General features: G+C 38.3%; 2 protein-coding genes across 4 annotated transcripts in view; one reads left to right on the top strand and one right to left on the bottom strand.

Annotated features, from left to right (window-relative positions):
• phactr3a (phosphatase and actin regulator 3a) overlaps nucleotides 1–9,543 on the top strand; it is a 54,012-nt gene extending 44,469 nt beyond the window's left edge. For both annotated transcript variants that reach the window (XM_067446675.1, XM_067446676.1), the window contains exons 8-12: nucleotides 1,348–1,403; nucleotides 2,086–2,147; nucleotides 4,714–4,854; nucleotides 8,581–8,657; nucleotides 8,965–9,543. In XM_067446675.1, the coding sequence (XP_067302776.1) occupies nucleotides 1,348–1,403; nucleotides 2,086–2,147; nucleotides 4,714–4,854; nucleotides 8,581–8,657; nucleotides 8,965–8,980 (352 nt within the window). In that variant the 3' untranslated portion in view covers nucleotides 8,981–9,543. The remainder of the gene's footprint in view (nucleotides 1–1,347; nucleotides 1,404–2,085; nucleotides 2,148–4,713; nucleotides 4,855–8,580; nucleotides 8,658–8,964) is intronic.
• A 482-nt stretch (nucleotides 9,544–10,025) lies between these two features.
• LOC137078878 (synaptonemal complex protein 2-like) overlaps nucleotides 10,026–17,353 on the bottom strand; it is a 41,228-nt gene continuing 33,900 nt past the window's right edge. For both annotated transcript variants that reach the window (XM_067446660.1, XM_067446661.1), the window contains exons 39-46: nucleotides 16,565–16,702; nucleotides 15,881–16,026; nucleotides 15,672–15,766; nucleotides 15,475–15,574; nucleotides 11,809–11,867; nucleotides 11,165–11,243; nucleotides 10,988–11,044; nucleotides 10,026–10,897 (exon numbers count right to left, since the gene is read on the bottom strand). In XM_067446660.1, the coding sequence (XP_067302761.1) occupies nucleotides 10,826–10,897; nucleotides 10,988–11,044; nucleotides 11,165–11,243; nucleotides 11,809–11,867; nucleotides 15,475–15,574; nucleotides 15,672–15,766; nucleotides 15,881–16,026; nucleotides 16,565–16,702 (746 nt within the window). In that variant the 3' untranslated portion in view covers nucleotides 10,026–10,825. The remainder of the gene's footprint in view (nucleotides 10,898–10,987; nucleotides 11,045–11,164; nucleotides 11,244–11,808; nucleotides 11,868–15,474; nucleotides 15,575–15,671; nucleotides 15,767–15,880; nucleotides 16,027–16,564; nucleotides 16,703–17,353) is intronic.

Below are 17,353 nucleotides of genomic sequence, written 5' to 3'. Positions count from 1 at the left end.
TAAAGTGAAGTCGCCATTTTGCGGCACCGTGTTTATAAAGTAGCCTTAAATGGACAAACTGCTCTACAGAGCACTAGCTAGCTATTCTCTGCTGTCTCTAAATTTTTGTCCTGTGTCGGCCCCAAACGGCAACCTCCTCCGACTTAAACTACAATTCCTCGACTGGCCTCTAGGGACAGGCTTAAGAAGGGAGCAGAATTTCATTGAGCCCCATGTTAAAATTCGCTTAGATATGGCTTCCCCATCTTGGCAGCGCATCATCACGTGTCACTCCCGGATAACAAAAAATGGGCAAAGAGGCGGGATGTGGGCAGAGCTTAGGTGACCCGATGACTACAGCGGATAAACAGCTATCCACCTGTCAAAGTGGCCACGCCCTTAATTATGCAGAACTTTAAGGCTTTATATAACGTAAACGAATGAGTTATAAATAATTCACCCCCCTCACAGTTGAAGGGGGAAATTATAGCCGTATAGACCAAAACCACAATTTGTACCAGGCTGTAAACATGTTTTTTTCTGCTGTAAAGTTTCGGCTCAATGAGATTCTGCTCCCTTCTGGAGCCTGTTCCTAGTGGCCAGTCGAGGAATTGCCGTTTACATTACTTCCAATTTGGCTTCAAGAAAGCTCTCAGGAGGTTGCCTCTTGGTTTCAACATCAACTCAAACCTAAGTACTAAAAATATCTAAAATTATTTTGTTTTAGATATCTAAAATATTAAATTACAATTATAGTACTACTATCTAGGCTAATTGTGAAATATTATCAAATAAAATGATTTCTGGATAAATAAATAAAAAAAGTTTAACATTTAGTCGAATACAGACATATGACAGGCTATATGACCTAGTTGCTTTGATCTGTGCTTTCTACATGCGACATGCCAGCATATTATATTCAAACGATTAAGTAGCTGCACTACTACAAAGGAGAGATGAGATATAGAGCGGCGCGCGTGGAGCGCTCACTCAGCACACGGCAGTCTGTTTAAAAGAGCGCGCGCCCGATCAAAACAAGGAGCACGAGTGCGCTCTCTCTCTCTCTCTCTCTCTCTCTCTCTCTCTCTCTCTCTCTCTCTCTCGGAGCGTAATATACACCGACTGCACTTCTCACTCAATTAAGTCTCGTCAGCACCGCATCCTAATAGTTGGTGTTTATTTAGCAAAAGGGCTCCAAAATCCCTGGTGTTTGTGCATCCAGATGAGGAGTAATAACTGTCAGGCTGAACACAAAGGACGGAGAGACTTTGAGCGTCCCTTTAGAATCTCCCTCACCTCTGGATCTCATTGAGCTGCTTCAGCACGGGACAGTATGGTTCAAAACCACATTCTGGTCTTTTTCCGCAGGAGACTCAGTCAACGGCCGGCCGTTGAAGAGCTGGAGAGCAGAAATATTTTAAAACGTGAGTATTTCACAAAAATAGAAATGTAAATATAAATGCATAGTCTATCAAAAATGGTTAATCTGACAAGTAATAATAGCTTAACGTGATATTGCTTCATTAATAATATTACTATTGCTGCTTCTTGGATTATTTATATTACAGTCCCATTATCATGTTAAAATTAAAATTCTGTCATCTTAAGTTGAATGAATTTTTTTAATGAATTTCTTTGTTCTGCTGAACACAAAAGGAGATATTTTGTATATGGCGAACTAATTAGTTGATGGGCCCTACTGACATCCATAGTAGGAAAACAAATACTATGGAAGACAATCAACAGTTTAGTTACCGACATTCTTCACAGTATCTTCTTTGTGCTCAACAGAACAAAGAAACTCATACAGGTTTGGAGCAACTTTAGGATGAGCAAATGATGACAGAATTAAAATTTTTTGGTGAACTATCCCTTTACATTATGCCAAACTCAAAAAGCATGTCAAATGATTTAATGTGAGTGTGCTCCATTGCTTTGTACCACACACTACGCAGTATTATATTAAATCCATGAGTGTAATCTGTGTGTTAGGTAGAGGCAGCAGAGAAAAACAAGGCTTGTTAAAGCAGGCATGTTAAGTGACCCCTGTGACTGCTGCGCACTTGATTAGATCGCCCTCATCGAGTCTGTCTTTTGCTCTTTCAGAGAGGAACGATCAGACGGAGCAAGAGGAAAGAAGAGAGATCAAACAGAGACTGAACAGAAAGGTAAAAACTCTATGTTCAGTTTCATTTCACTTACAGCTTACTTTATTTGTTTAAATCATGGTCACTGAAGGTAAGGAAGATGCTGGTCTGTAAAGTGATGTTGACTGCTACTGCTAATATTACTTGTGTAACAAGACATTATACAACACTGTCTAATGCTGACTAAAGATGCACCATTCAAGGACAAGCAGTGGTTTTCAAAAGGGTAAAGCAATTTTGTGTAATAATTAAGTGAGTTCCATCACATGTATCAGATTGAGAGAACATCCATATAAGTCTTCAGACCATAGAGATAAAAAGAAAAAAGTTGATTTTGCTGAGGTGACATTCAGAAATGAGAGCAGGACCTCAATTCTTGAGAAGGTTAACTGAATGTCTACAATGATATATTTACAAAACCTGATTCCAAAAAAGATGGGACACTGTACAGATTAACTCAGTAAATTAAAAAAAGGATGCTGTGGAAGTTTAAAATGTCAGTATTTTATTCAGAATACAACATAGATGACATATCAAATGTTTAAATTAGCATTTAATTTAGCATTTTAAGGGAAAAATAAGTAGATTTTAAATTTCATGGCAACAACATATCTTAAAAAAGTTGGGTCAAGGCCATGTTTACCACTGTGTGGCATCCCCTCCTCTTTTTATAACTGTCTGCAAACGTCTGGGGACTGAGGAGACAAGTTGCTCAAGTTTAGGAATAGGAATGTTGTCCCATTCTTGTCTTATACAGGCTTCTAGTTGCTCAACTGTCTTAGGTCTTCTTTGTCGCATCTTCCTCTTTATGATGTGCCAAATGTTTTCTATGGGTGAAAGGACTGGACTGCAATTTCAGTACCTGGATCCTTCTTCTACACAGCCATGCTGTTGTAACTGATGCAGTATGTGGTCTGGCATTGTCATGTTGGAAAATGCAAGGTCTTCCCTGATAGAGACGACATCTGGATGGGAGCATATGTTGTTCTAGAACTTGGATATACCTTTCAGCATTGATGGGGCATTTCCAGATGTGTAAGCTGCCCATGCCACACACACTCATGAGACTATATACCATCAGAGATGCAGGTTTCTGAACTGAGCACTGATAACAACTTGGGTCCTTGTCCTCTTTAGTCCGGATGACGTGATGTCAGTTTTCCAAAAAGAACTTCAAATTTTGATTCGTCTGACCACAGAACAGTTTTCCACTTTGTCACAGTCCATTTTAAATGAGCCTTGGCCCAGAGAAAACACCTGTGCTTCTGGATCATGTTTAGATATGGCTTCTTTTTTGACCTATACAGTTTTAGCCGGCAATGGCGAATGGTATGGTGGATTGTGTTCACCAATAATGTTTTCTGGAAGTATTCCTGAGCCCATGTTGTGATTTCTATTACAGTAGCATTCCTGTATGTGATGCAGTACCGTCTACGGGCCCAAAGATCACAGACATCCAGTATGGTTTAAGGGCCTTGACCCGTACAAAGAGATTATGCACTGTAGATAATGATAACTTCAAACTCTTTGCAATTTTTCTCTGAGAAACTCCTTTTGATATTGCTCCACTATTTTTTGCCACAGCATTGGGGAATTGGTGATCCTCTGCCCATCTTGACTTCTGAGAGACACTGCCACTCTGAGAGGCTCTTTTATACCCAATCATGTTGCCAATTGACCTTATAAGTTGCAAATTGGTCCTCCAGCTGTTCTTTATATGTAGATTTAACTTTTCCGGCCTCTTATTGCTAACTGTATCAACTTTTTTGGAATGTGTAGCTCTCATGAAATACAAAATGAGCCAATATTTGGCATGACATTTCATAATGTCTCACTTTCAGCATTTGATATGTTATCTATATTCTATTGTGAATAAAATATAAGTTTGAGATTTGTAAATGATTGCATTATTTTTTATTATTAAATTCGTACAGTGTCCCAACTTTTTTGGAATCGAGTTTGTAATATTATTATATTTTGGAATCATAGTATTTTTTTACCTATTTTTTCCAGTGTCCAATTATTTATACATTTACATTTGATTAATACACTTTTAATTCGTAAATACATTGTAAAACGTTTACCTGTAAACATAAAAATACTTATTAACCCGGATATTAACTGGTAATTTTGTGGACATTTCCATAATCATTCGTAATAATTGTTTTGTTTGTTTATTTTTTTCTAGTTTGCAAATAATTACACATTGATGTTGTTGTTATTAATATTAAAAGCCAGCAACGATAACAACAATCATAATAAAACAACATTAATATTTATATTTTGAAATATTTCGTTTTATTGTTTTTTTCAGTGTGCAATTAATTACTCGTTATTTACATTTGAATACAGGTGATGTATTTATTATTATATTTTGACTGTACTAAAGCATAAAATATCAGAATGTTTCTTAAATCTCAGCAAACATACTAAGTTGAAAGACTTGTTTCTCCGAAAAACAATGAGCCAGTTATTCTACTTTGAAAAGTGTGTTCCGTGTCAGAATGTCTGTTTTGTTTCCTGCAGAAAAAGTGTTGCTTGCAACATGAACTTGTATGCAGCCTCAACAATATTCCTTTTCTTATAGCTCAACCAGAGGCCAACAGTTGATGAACTAAGAGAAAGAAAGATTCTCATCCGCTTCAGTGACTATGTGGAGGTTGCCAAAGCCCAGGATTATGACAGGAGAGCTGACAAACCCTGGACAAGACTCTCTGCTGCTGACAAGGTACGTGACAAACAGCTGATGTAAGCGATTCTTCATAGTGATCTTCGGATTGTCTTCAATTCAATAAGACAGCACAGAGGGAAATGTTTTATTATTATTATTATTATTATTATCCTTAGTGATTCTCTCAGGGTTTTTTACCCAATACATTTTAAAGCGGATAAAAAGCTGCCATCTGAACAAAGCGGATCAAGACCCAGTATTTCAGGAGGTCCTTGGCCACTTCCAAATGGTGTGGTTTGACTGAAATATGAACGCAACACAGACTAAAGACACGTAAACAAACCAAAAACAGAATGTGAAGTCACAATATGCTACCCTAAAAAGGACAGAATGATCAAGCATACCTGTTTTTTTTCTTCTACGTTGCTACATTGCCTTGCTTCAGATCTTCGTTTGTGTGTGTTGGAGGGATTCCTGCCGCTCTTTTGACACCTTTACACATTTTATAAACTCTTTGTGGGAGTTTTCAATTAGTAAAAATACTATTATATGTACACAAACGCAAACACATTTAGCCAAGCACACCACATTTTTTATTTATGTCGCAAATTATACAATTGTATGTACAAATAAATGTTTTTTTAAAAAATCTTTAGGTTTGGCGTTAAAAATTACTGTGAACGCTATGCGATCCAGGACTAAATGTATAACTTTTTTGTTGGTCCAGACCAAAAGAACTGAACACCCTAAAAGGGTTAGTTCACCCAAAAATTTGAATTAGCCCATGATTTACTCACCCTTAAGCCACCCCAGGTGTATACCATTCTTCTTTCAGTCGAACACAATCAGAGTTATATAAAAAAAAATATCTTGGCTCTTCCAAGCTTTATAATGGCAGTGAATGGCAACCTAGATTTTGAACCCCAAAAAAGCACATTTACCCAGCATAAAAGTAATCCATACGGTTCCGGGGAGCTAATGAAGTCCTTCTGAAACAAAGCCACATGTTTTTGTAAGAAAATATCCATATATAACTTAAAATATAATCACTGGCTTTCGGTAACGGCCATACGTGAGTCAAGTGCGAGCGGAAGAGTGACCTCTGACCCAATGTGTGACTTAGGCATAGCATAAACTCTAATCTAATGAGAGTAGACGCACGCCTCTTGCGGTTCAAATAGGGCTGGGCAGCAAACTCAAGTTCTCATTAAAAAATCTCATTTTAGACTTGACTGGTGTTTTATTGTGCTCTTTCCTCTGCTCTTCTGTGTGTGTCAGTATGTCATGTGTTGAGTCTGAGGTCACTCTTCTCCCAGAACTAGACTTGCGAACAGAAGCTAGCAATTTATAGTTTATAAAGTTTGAAATATGGATCTTTTTCTTACAAAAATTCTTCAGAAGTCCTATATTAACCCCTTGGAGCCGTATGGATTACTTTTATAATGGATGGTTGCACTTTCTTGGGCTTCAAAAACTCTATTCACCCCCAGTATAAAGCTTGGAAGAACCAAGATATTTGTTAATATAAGTCAGATTATAAAGTCATATGCACCTAGGATGGCTTGAGGGATTAGTAAATAATTTTTGGGTGACCTATCCCTTTAATTTAGGGTAACCAGATTTCTCATGGTGGAATACGGGTCGGAATGGACAGGCACTCGACTGACTTGATCTCCTCTGTGCTCTCTAATATCCCGCCTTCAGTAACTGCAAGTTAATCGATAGCGAATTGTGATTGGATGGTAATTTTGTTCTTCAAAATATACAGTCTTGTTCAAAATAATAGCAGTACAATGTGACTAACCAGAATAATCAAGGTTTTTCGTATATTTTTTTATTGCTACGTGGCAAACAAGTTACCAGTAGGTTCAGTAGATTGTCAGAAAACAAACAAGACCCAGCATTCATGATATGCACGCTCTTAAGGCTGTGCAATTGGGCAATTAGTTGAATTAGTTGAAAGGGGTGTGTTCAAAAAAATAGCAGTGTGGCATTCAATCACTGAGGTCATCAATTTTGTGAAGAAACAGGTGTGAATCAGGTGGCCCCTATTTAAGGATGAAGCCAACACTTGTTGAACATGCATTTGAAAGCTGAGGAAAATGGGTCGTTCAAGACATTGTTCAGAAGAACCGCGTACTTTGATTAAAAAGTTGATTAGAGAGGGGAAAACCTATAAAGAGGTGCAAAAAATGATAGGCTGTTCAGCTAAAATGATCTCCAATGCCTTAAAATGGAGAGCAAAACCAGAGAGACGTGGAAGAAAACGGAAGACAACCATCAAAATGGAAAGAAGAATAACCAGAATGGCAAAGGCTCAGCCAATGATCACCTCCAGGATGATCAAAGACAGTCTGGAGTTACCTGTAAGTACTGTGACAGTTAGAAGACGTCTGTGTGAAGCTAATCTATTTTCAAGAATCCCCCGCAAAGTCCCTCTGTTAAAAAAAAGGCATGTGCAGAAGAGGTTACAATTTGCCAAAGAACACATCAACTGGCCTAAAGAGAAATGGAGGAACATTTTGTGGACTGATGAGAGTAAAATTTTTCTTTTTGGGTCCAAGGGCCACAGGCAGTTTGTGAGACGACCCCCAAACTCTGAATTCAAGCCACAGTACACAGTGAAGACAGTGAAGCATGGAGGTGCAAGCATCATGATATGGGCATGTTTCTCCTACTATGGTGTTGGGCCTATTTATCGCATACCAGGGATCATGGATCAGTTTGCATATGTTAAAATACTTGAAGAGGTCATGTTGCCCTATGCTGAAGAGGACATGCCCTTGAAACGGTTGTTTCAACAAGACAATGACCCAAAACACACTAGTAAACAAGCAAAGTCTTGGTTCCAAACCAACAAAATTAATGTTATGGAGTGGCCAGCCCAATCTCCAGACCTTAATCCAATTGAGAACTTGTGGGGTGATATCAAAAATGCTGTTTCTGAAGCAAAACCAAGAAATGTGAATGAATTGTGGAATGTTGTTAAAGAATCATGGAGTGGAATAACAGCTGAGAGGTGCCACAAGTTGGTTGACTCCATGCCACACAGATGTCAAGCAGTTTTAAAAAACTGTGGTCATACAACTAAATATTAGTTTAGTGATTCACAGGATTGCTAAATCCCAGAAAAAAAAATGTTTGTACAAAATAGTTTTGAGTTTGTACAGTCAAAGGTAGACACTGCTATTTTTTTGAACACACCCCTTTCAACTAATTGCCCAATTGCACAGCCTTAAGAGCGTGCATATCATGAATGCTGGGTCTTGTTTGTTTTCTGACAATCTACTGAACCTACTGGTAACTTGTTTGCCACGTAGCAATAAAAAATATACTAAAAACCTTGATTATTCTGGTTAGTCACATTGTACTGCTATTATTTTGAACAAGACTGTACTACCTTTGATTAGGCTATTCTTACATGACAGAACACTCTTCTACTACTCACTTTTATATGATCATCTAGCAAAGACAATTTATGAAATTGAGGAGGGAATACTATGGTAGTGTATCTACCGAGATCTGTTTTCAGACTGGTCAGCCAATGCACATATGCCGTCATAAGTGCTGACTGTTTCTATAGCAGCCGGAGCTTCTAACAGCAGCTGCGGTGACGTAATTACTTTTGGTAAATGACTTTACCAATTGGCAACTGGCTCTTTTATTTAGAAGGAGGGACTTGTTCCATCAAATTGCACGTTGCACTTTCTCCCATTCATAGTAATATGAGTGCACGGTCTTTGTATATCTATAAAGTCTTTGCTTTTCTTTTCGATTCCACAGGCGGCCATCCGCAAAGAGTTGAATGAGTTCAAAAGCACTGAAATGGAGGTCCATGCTTCAAGCAAGCACCTTACGAGGTCAGTACGCGTGTGTAACCCTCTCACCTCGCTGTTTTTAGACAGACAAAAGCCAATGCCCAAGACATACAGCCTGGTCCAAAAATGACTGGCACACATGCATGTGAAATTCTGACCGTTTCACCTTGATATGGGTGGCTCTGGGTAAAGGTTCCTCTCTACATGATGAGGACATCAGTGCCATTTGAGCTCTTATCTATGATTTTCCTAAAAATAAATGATTGATGAACACTGTAATCAAGTCCTGTCCAATCATATGGTCGTTATTGTGAAAGGCACCTCTGTTGATTTCTCTCCTCTCGACCAGGTTTCACAGGCCCTAAGAGGGGGTTTTCTTCTGTGAAGAAAATGCTGAAAGTGGCGTTCATGTTAAATCCTGGAGGTGCCTCTTCCAGAGCCGTGGCTTCGTCCATGGGATTCCCTTATTCTTCCAGCGCCCTGGGCCAAGCGGTGTTTGGGGGTGGTCAGTGCTGGAGGCTGCGTCTCCACCACAGGCGGCCACAGGGAAAAACCTGAAGAACATCTGCGGATACATTTAACCTGAGGCTGACGGAGTGGAGCGGCAGAGGACTTTTTGATGTTTTTAAAACTTGACTACATTTCAGTGACTGCTAAGGAAAGATGAATCAGTTCTGGGTAAATGTTTGTGTACATGTAACCAGCTCCACTCGGAAAATAAGTAAATATATAAAAATAAAAAAACAGTAAAAGAAGAACGAAGGAAGAAAGAAAGAAAAAAAACTTGAGGGTTAATAAGCCTGCTATAAATGAATTTCATATTTACTGTACAAAAGTCAGTTTGAACAGGGTTGTTCATGTCTTCACTTGAAAAAAAAAAAAACTTTGTAAGCACTACTTGTCTTCAAAATACAATTTTGGAAATACTGCTGCATTGTTTTTAAGTCTTATATATACACAACAGTTCAAACGTTTGGCGTTGGTAAGATTTTTTAAATGTTGTTGACTCTTATGCTCATCAAGAGTTAATTTATTTGATATTAAATACAGTAAAACAGTAATAATATATTTAAAAATACAATTTATTCCTATGATTTCAAAGCTGAATTTTCAGCATCATTACTCCAGTCTTCAGTGTCACATGATGGGTCAGAATGATTTGATGCTCAAGAAACATTTATGATTATTGTCCATAGACTGTAGCAATATTTTTGTTGTGAAAACTCTTTTTTTTCATGATTCTTTATATATATATATATATATATATATATATATATATATATATATATATATATATGGGCTTGCTGGTCTGAAAACAAGGTGTTCAGGTGCATTGTTGGCTTTGCTATTTTGAGGCAAGTAAAAACGACGGCGCCATTGACCAAGAAAAACTTGCTTTAATGTAAATAGCGCAGTATTTTTTGTTATTTAAAGGGAACGCTAGTAATATGCTCCAATAGTAATATGCACAACACGTACACTGCTTATTACACAGGAGCACATAAACGTAAATAGCGAATCCGCCATGATGCAAACACAACTGGCTTTTAAAGGGAATGGGAGATGAGACTGATTGGTTGGTTTATGGCACATTACACCCATGACTCATTAGAGACCTGGTACAACCCTTCTGGACCATTTTGTCCATTACTGAACTAGCAAGTGTATTCAAACACCCTAAGTGCACCTGCACCATGGGCTTCAGACCATGCACTGAGATTGGTAAAATAGGGTTTTGGTGTGTTGTCCTGCCATCAGAAGATGAGTACACTGGTCATAAAGTGATGGACATGGTCAGCAACAACTCAGGTAGGCTGTGGTGTTTAAACAATGCTCAATTGGTATTAAGGGTCTAAAGTGTGCCAAGAAAATATCATTACACCACCAGGAGTCTGAACCTTTGATTCAAGGCAGGATGGATCCATGCTTTCGTTCTTACATCACCTAAAACATTTATTTCATTCTAGAGAGGCTTTTCACAACAATTCATTATCCATATTAAAAAATCACAAGCAAATATGTGTGCAAAAATCATGTACAGCCAACCTTTTCTTTCCAAGGAGACCAGAATAAACAACATAAAGTACACATATTCAAACTTTTAAATAGTATTATTTTAAAAAGAACATGACACTAATAACATCAAACATATTTTAAGAATAGCTTATATAAATTAGTTTTCAAAAGGGTACTTTTTTCTTCTTTTCAATTCAGAACCTGGACGCATCTGGGAAGAACAAGGACTGCAGTCCTCTTCGCACGCTCGTTAAATCTTCTTCTTGCTACAAAGACGAGAAAAATAAAATTCAGTCCTGAAGAAATTTATGTGAATTTAAGTATTAAATATCGGTCCCACTTGGGCTCTTTCTCACCATTTCTTTGAAGAAACGCTCCTGAACTGACTTCATGTTTTTCTTCATCAAAGACACCTGCAACAGAAGCAACCTTGTTTAAAAAATAAAGTGTCTATTCTAGACAACCAGTGCTTAAAATGGCTTGAACTGTACATATAGTTAACTATTCTGGACCACTCCAACTCAGGTCCTCACCTCCACAGAGAAGATTTGTTCCTCATACTCCAGGCAATCACACGCATCAGTCTGAATCGTGCTTTTTAACTGCTGTAGTCTGAAACAACAGAACAACACTCAGATTACAAATCCAATGTAAAATCAGCATGTTGAATTTGAAATGATTTGAATCAAGAGAAAGACAAATTCTCTGACATATCCCAGTTGCTCAATTTACATTGACTCTCTTAGCATTGAACTCACTGAACGTTATTCAAATGTTGAAAATAGCATGTTTTGAAAGGAAAAAATCCTGCGCCCATAACGCACGCACACACACACACACTTGTGTATTAATTATGCAGCCTTAAGTGCATTAACACAAAAAAATCTAGTCTTTTTAGCTGCCCTTTTTCAAAGCTCTAAAGAAATCCCAAGATTCTTGGCATAATAACATTACAGAGTGAACAAATAAGCAGCATTACATAAACCTTTTCATTGCAAAAAAAACAAAAAATCCTGTTCATTGCTACAACCCAGAATGACCCACAGATTGTTTCAGTCATAAACAGGTCTTGTGATTACATATTATACGCACAGAAATGTTATCAAGGGAAGATTAGTGCCATTTACATTCCAGCTGGGAAATCGATGGCAATCATTATATGCTGTTACATTCTCACCTCTTGGTTCCTTTCTCTTTGTATGTGCGGAAGGCCATGGTCTGCTTTTCCCAGTAAGTCTGCAAATAGTATGATTAAATCAAAGGTCATTTACATATATATTTTTGACTCTTATAATTAGTAGGGCTGCCCCCTAATAGTCGACTAAACATTAGTTAACTAGAAGATGCTTAGTTGACCAAAATTGTATTAGTTGGTTAGTCACAGAAAAAAAAAACTCATGGCGAAGTCAGTCTTTAAGGGACCGATAGATAACGGAAGTTCTTTGTCGTAATTATAGTATGTCTGGCAGAAAATATGAACATTCGCCTATCATAATCAGCCTCAAATATGGCTTATCATTTGGGAGATGAACTTTACATGGCCGCCTGCCTGCCTTAACGTTTACCTAGATACAAATGCGCAATCACTCGCATTTTTCACAGCAGAAACAACGTAAAATAGATTTTGTTTTGGCATAATTCGAAACTGTTAAGGGTCTACCCTTACTTTAGTGTCTAACTACTTTAGTGTCTATTGTGTACACTCACAATAACAACAAAACATGCTTTTGTAAAATAAAGAAAACAAACAGAATGGGCTTTCTGTCGTCTCGGTCTCAGTGAACTGGAGCGTGCCACAAAAATGAACCAAAACTCAGCGTATCCACAACTTTCCCAAACTCTGACCTTTTCCATGATCGCTATGCAACGTAGAACGAACGGTAACGAACGCCGGTAACGAACTTCTGGTTTACGTTAGTCTGTACTGTTATCAGCTAAACGCTTGGTTGTATTATGAGGATTCAGGAGTAGACTTTTACAACACCGCTTCAGGCAAAATGATCACATGTCCCAGATGGTCGCATGGATCTGACTATCTTACAAGAACTTACTAATATCTGTTGCACTAAGCGATTCACCCGATTTATGCGGTTATGCGGTGCACACATTTTGCCACTGTGTGTAGGCTTGGCTGTTCCTATGATCCACGCAAGATTTACCTTTCGTCCATGCGCCTGTAAATCGATTTTATTTTATTATAAATAAAGGTTTATTTGTTTCTAGTTATTTATTTTGTTAGATATTTCCACTTTGCGGGGGTCCCGCAAAATAATTGTATTTTCCCGCGACACGCACACAATAATATCTTGCCACTCGCATCCGCATTCACCATCAAATATGATCCCACGCCGCACTCGGCTGTGCTGGGTCCCACGGGAGAGCAGGTCTCTATTTAACGTTAGGTTGTTAGAGCGGTCTTGCTACACAATAAATCTGTAAATTATTGAAAACAATAAACATACCCCTTGCAAAAAATTATACAGTTGTACTGCAGTATTTTAAACAGGCTAGGTTAAACTAATATATTATATAAACTCAATAATTAATTTACAGCAATGAAATGTTAATTTTTATTACAATGCACTTAAATTAATTGAAGTTCATGCATCTATTTTCATGTTGATTAAAAAAAAAAGTCTACTGACAATGTCTGACATGATTTCAACAATTACAAATATTATTTGTAGCTCGTTTACAAATTCATTTATGGATGATGAATTTGAAGCTCGTTTATTTGAAGCTCGTTTATTTGATAAACAAGTTTATTTGAAGCTCGTTGGGCATTGAATGGGTGCGTATGGTGCTAGGCAACATGTCAAACGGGTCCGTTTATGTTGCATGGTTTATGGAAGCAAGTAGGTTTCGGAGTTGTGAGACCCAGGCGCTCAGCGCTCATTAACCCCGGTGAGAGCAGCCTTAACTCGGCTCGTCCTTCTGACGACTGCCGCTGCCTGGCAGAAGCCTCTCCCATGACGCAAATTCGCGTCTGTTGTGTAGTGAATGAAGCGAATGGATTCAAAATGTTCACGCATCCATGTTCAGCGAATAGCGCTATTTATTCTTGTCACTCGCGTCTGGTGTGAACGCAGCATAACTGTAATGTGTGCTAAACCGGAACTGAGATACCGTCAACCGGAAGTATCGAGTGTCATGGCGACGCCCACTAAGACTCGCAGGAAAGTTGTGGATAGGCTACTTGCTTCAGACATGATGAATATATCTGTAGAAAGATTGAAATGTCTACTTTTAAACAAACAAATTCACATTGAGAAGAAATACTCTCTGATTATGTAATTCATATGAAAGGCGGATTACTGTGCATTGTCTTTGCAGCCGACACCGACTCAGAAAACACTAGTTCATTAATAAATAGTTCAAATGTCTTCTTGCTATTTTTTACGCCACAATTATAATTATAGGGATGCAAACACATGTATGGTCAAAAAAGAGCTGACCTCTTTTTTTTACCTGCTGACTGTCGTAACCGAACGTGACGCGCAGTTTGAATGCTGAATGGAGATGATGATTGACAGCTACAGCAGAGGGAAGACGAGATTCCGTCAACTTTAATTTAACCATGGAAATAATATTAATATAATATTCTTGTCCCGCACATTCAGCTATGGAATGGCTTTAGATTAGCCTAGAAATCTAGACGCACCCTAGCGGCAGCAAATTTAATTTGCCCGCAAGTGTTGTCTAGGAACTCTCAATACCCTTCTGAGCTGTGTTCCTCAAAATCTGGACGGCCCAATCACATCGTGTATAGAGTCGGCGGGCGGGGCCATAATGACGACGGCCGAGTTACGTTTGCGTGCTTCTAGTAAACACAGAAACTGTCGAACGGCGGCGGTCTTTCGAATCAGCTTTGACCGCGACTCTGGAAGACTTGGAGTTAAGCTTTTCTCTGAGAAAAGAACAAAGAGTGGCACTGAAGTCAAAAAGGGAAGATGTGTTCGGAGTTTAGCCGACCGGATACGGCGAATGTTTAATCAGTCAGCGAGCTCTGCTTCACCTTCGTTGCTCTGGTTGGTTTAGCGCTATCCTATCGCGTGCAGAGGGAGTTTGAAAGACAACCGTTTATCCCGCCCCTCGGATTGAGCCTTGTCTATGGTGAGTTTCCAGACCAAACATCTTGATGTGGGTCTGGCTTGTCAGGCTAGCTTTAGATGACTTTTTACCAGCAAATCATAATATAAGAGTGATTGCTGAAGGATCATGTGATGATATATATTTCTGATTATCACTACAGGCTAAATCTGAGCCTGTCTGAGTTTTGTCAACAGACAGAGGCGGCCGTCTCGTTATTCTCTATGCAGTAAAAACCCAGTATACCATTATAAACCAACAATACCAAACCTGCAGTGATCTCACCAGAACGTTGCCCATACGGGAAGGCGCAGCAGTGAACTCTGGTCTCAGGGAGAACTGTTGCCGTGTCAGATACCACAGACATTAAAAGATGCGCAGCCATATTCATAGTCATATTTACTGTTTGGTTGAGGCAATCCAGAATTACTGTTGGTGAAACTATAATCATTTTAATGGAACCAGAATCAGAAATGGATCCATTTTCTTATAATTCCCAACCCTAAGCATAATAATTATTTACTAATTTAATCACATCTTAAGTCTGGAATAGGCTATATTGCACCTAAAAAAAATCAAACGCTCATTATGGTTTAGTGTTCTCCTCTATATATATTTAAGTAGTTAAATTAATATAAAAGGTACGATTAGTCAACTAATTGCTTAAATAAAAGACTAATAGTCGACTAATAGAAAAATCTACTCAGTTAGGGCAGCCCTAATTATTAGGCACTTGGCAAGTCAGCACAATCACCGTCAGTCCTTCCTCCATGCTTCTCAAAACAATGTCATCTTGCTCCAGGTCTTCTATTTCGCCCAACAGAACTTTTTTAACTTTCTCCAGCCTCTGAGAACTATATATGGACAGACAAAGAAAGCAGAAGAGGAAAATATCAGAGCTGCTACAAGGCAGAAATGCTGACCTCTTTTTAGTCAAGAATCATGTCTGACCTGTACTGGTGTACTTGGACACTGACAGAGGACATGTGCTGCTGTAAGGTCTTTAGAGACTGTCTGGTGTAAAGATCCATCGTCCTGCAGCGATTCTGACAAGCACACAATACAAGTTTATCAAAAAAAGGGGTAATAAACACTGTGAATTAATTAAAATGTGCAGCAGGTTTTACTGGTGTGTTTAGTGAGAAAAGTGTGATAAGCACCTTGAGCTTTCTGTTAAGCTCTGAGCTGAACTGATGGCAGATAAGGCCCACCTCCTGAGCAGGCTGGGTCAGGTCTATGTCTGCTCCCACGCTAGCATGCCTGTAACTGGACCTCGTACAAGACGAAAGTGTCTCCACTTCTTCAGCTGCAGGAAACACAAATACACACGCTAGTCAGACACTTTAGCACATTCATAAGTAGAGTACAGCTGAGTTTCTGAATCATTCAGTTATTTAAGACATGTTTTTGTTCGGAAGAAATGTATACTTTTTGGCAAGGATGCATTAAATTGATCAAAAGTGACAGTAAAAACATGTATAATGTTAACAAAAGAATTCTATTTAATGTATGCTGCTCTTTTGAACTTTACATTCATCAAAGAATCTTGAAAAAGGTATCAGTTTTCTCAAAATTATAAGTGGTTTTTAATTGATAACATTGATTGAGAATACTGAGAAATGTTTCTTGAGCAGATTTCAGTATATAAGAATGATTTCTGAAGGATCATGTGACACTGAGAATTCAGCTTTGCATCATAGAAATACATAACATTTTGAAATCCATTCAAATTCAACTGAATTTCAATTGCTATTTTAAATTGTAAAAATATTAATAATTATTGCTATTTTTACTGTATTTTTGATCACATAATTGCAGCCTTTCATTCTCGAATCCCTCATTACTGGAGCGTGTTGTTTCCTTGGCCCTTTTATTCAGGCCTCTCTGGTAACTTTTCTTTCTTCTTCCTTTCTCTGCAACTATGACCTCATCTTCTTCCTCTGAGCTGCTTTGATCCTTCACCATCCGTTTAATATTGGAGCCTGAGGCACAGCAACACAAAGTCAATCACAGAATCAAACAAATCTGGGCTAATTTCTTATTTAGGAAGTTTAGAACAAGGCACGAGATTTTCCTAACAGAATAATCAGTAACAAAGCCTGATGAGTCAGAGTTGGGATTAACCTGTGTCTGTAACAGACCATAACAGACCAGCATTGACGACCATGTGAACAACAACATGGAGATGGAACTGCAAGATTTGCTGATTTTGAAAGTATTCACAGCGCTTCACTTTTTCCACATTTTATGTTACAGCCTTATTCCAAAAAGGATTAAACTTTTTGCATTTTTTCTCAAAATTCTACAAACAATACCCCATAATGACAATATGAAAGAAGTTTGTTTGAAATATTTGCATAATTATTTAAAAAACAAAACAAACATGTACATAAGTATTCATAGCCTTTGCCATGATACTCAAAATGGAGCGCTGGTGCTCCTGCTTCCACTGATCATACTTGAGAGCTGCGTCTGAAAACCTAGGCAGCTGACTCATTGCCTCCCTGCCTTATCAGACAATGACTTGTAAGGCAGTGTTTTGAGCATGAAGACACCTCATGAAACTAATTTCGGACAGACTTCTGAGGCAGTGTAACAGTTTAATGCTCTACAGCAAAACAGAGCGAGCTTTG

The sequence above is a fragment of the Pseudorasbora parva genome, chromosome 6 (assembly GCF_024679245.1).
Source record: "Pseudorasbora parva isolate DD20220531a chromosome 6, ASM2467924v1, whole genome shotgun sequence".
Taxonomy (NCBI): Eukaryota; Metazoa; Chordata; class Actinopteri; order Cypriniformes; family Gobionidae; genus Pseudorasbora; species Pseudorasbora parva.
The sequence above is the reverse complement of the archived record's forward strand: the minus strand, read 5'-3'. Positions and strand labels throughout refer to the sequence as shown.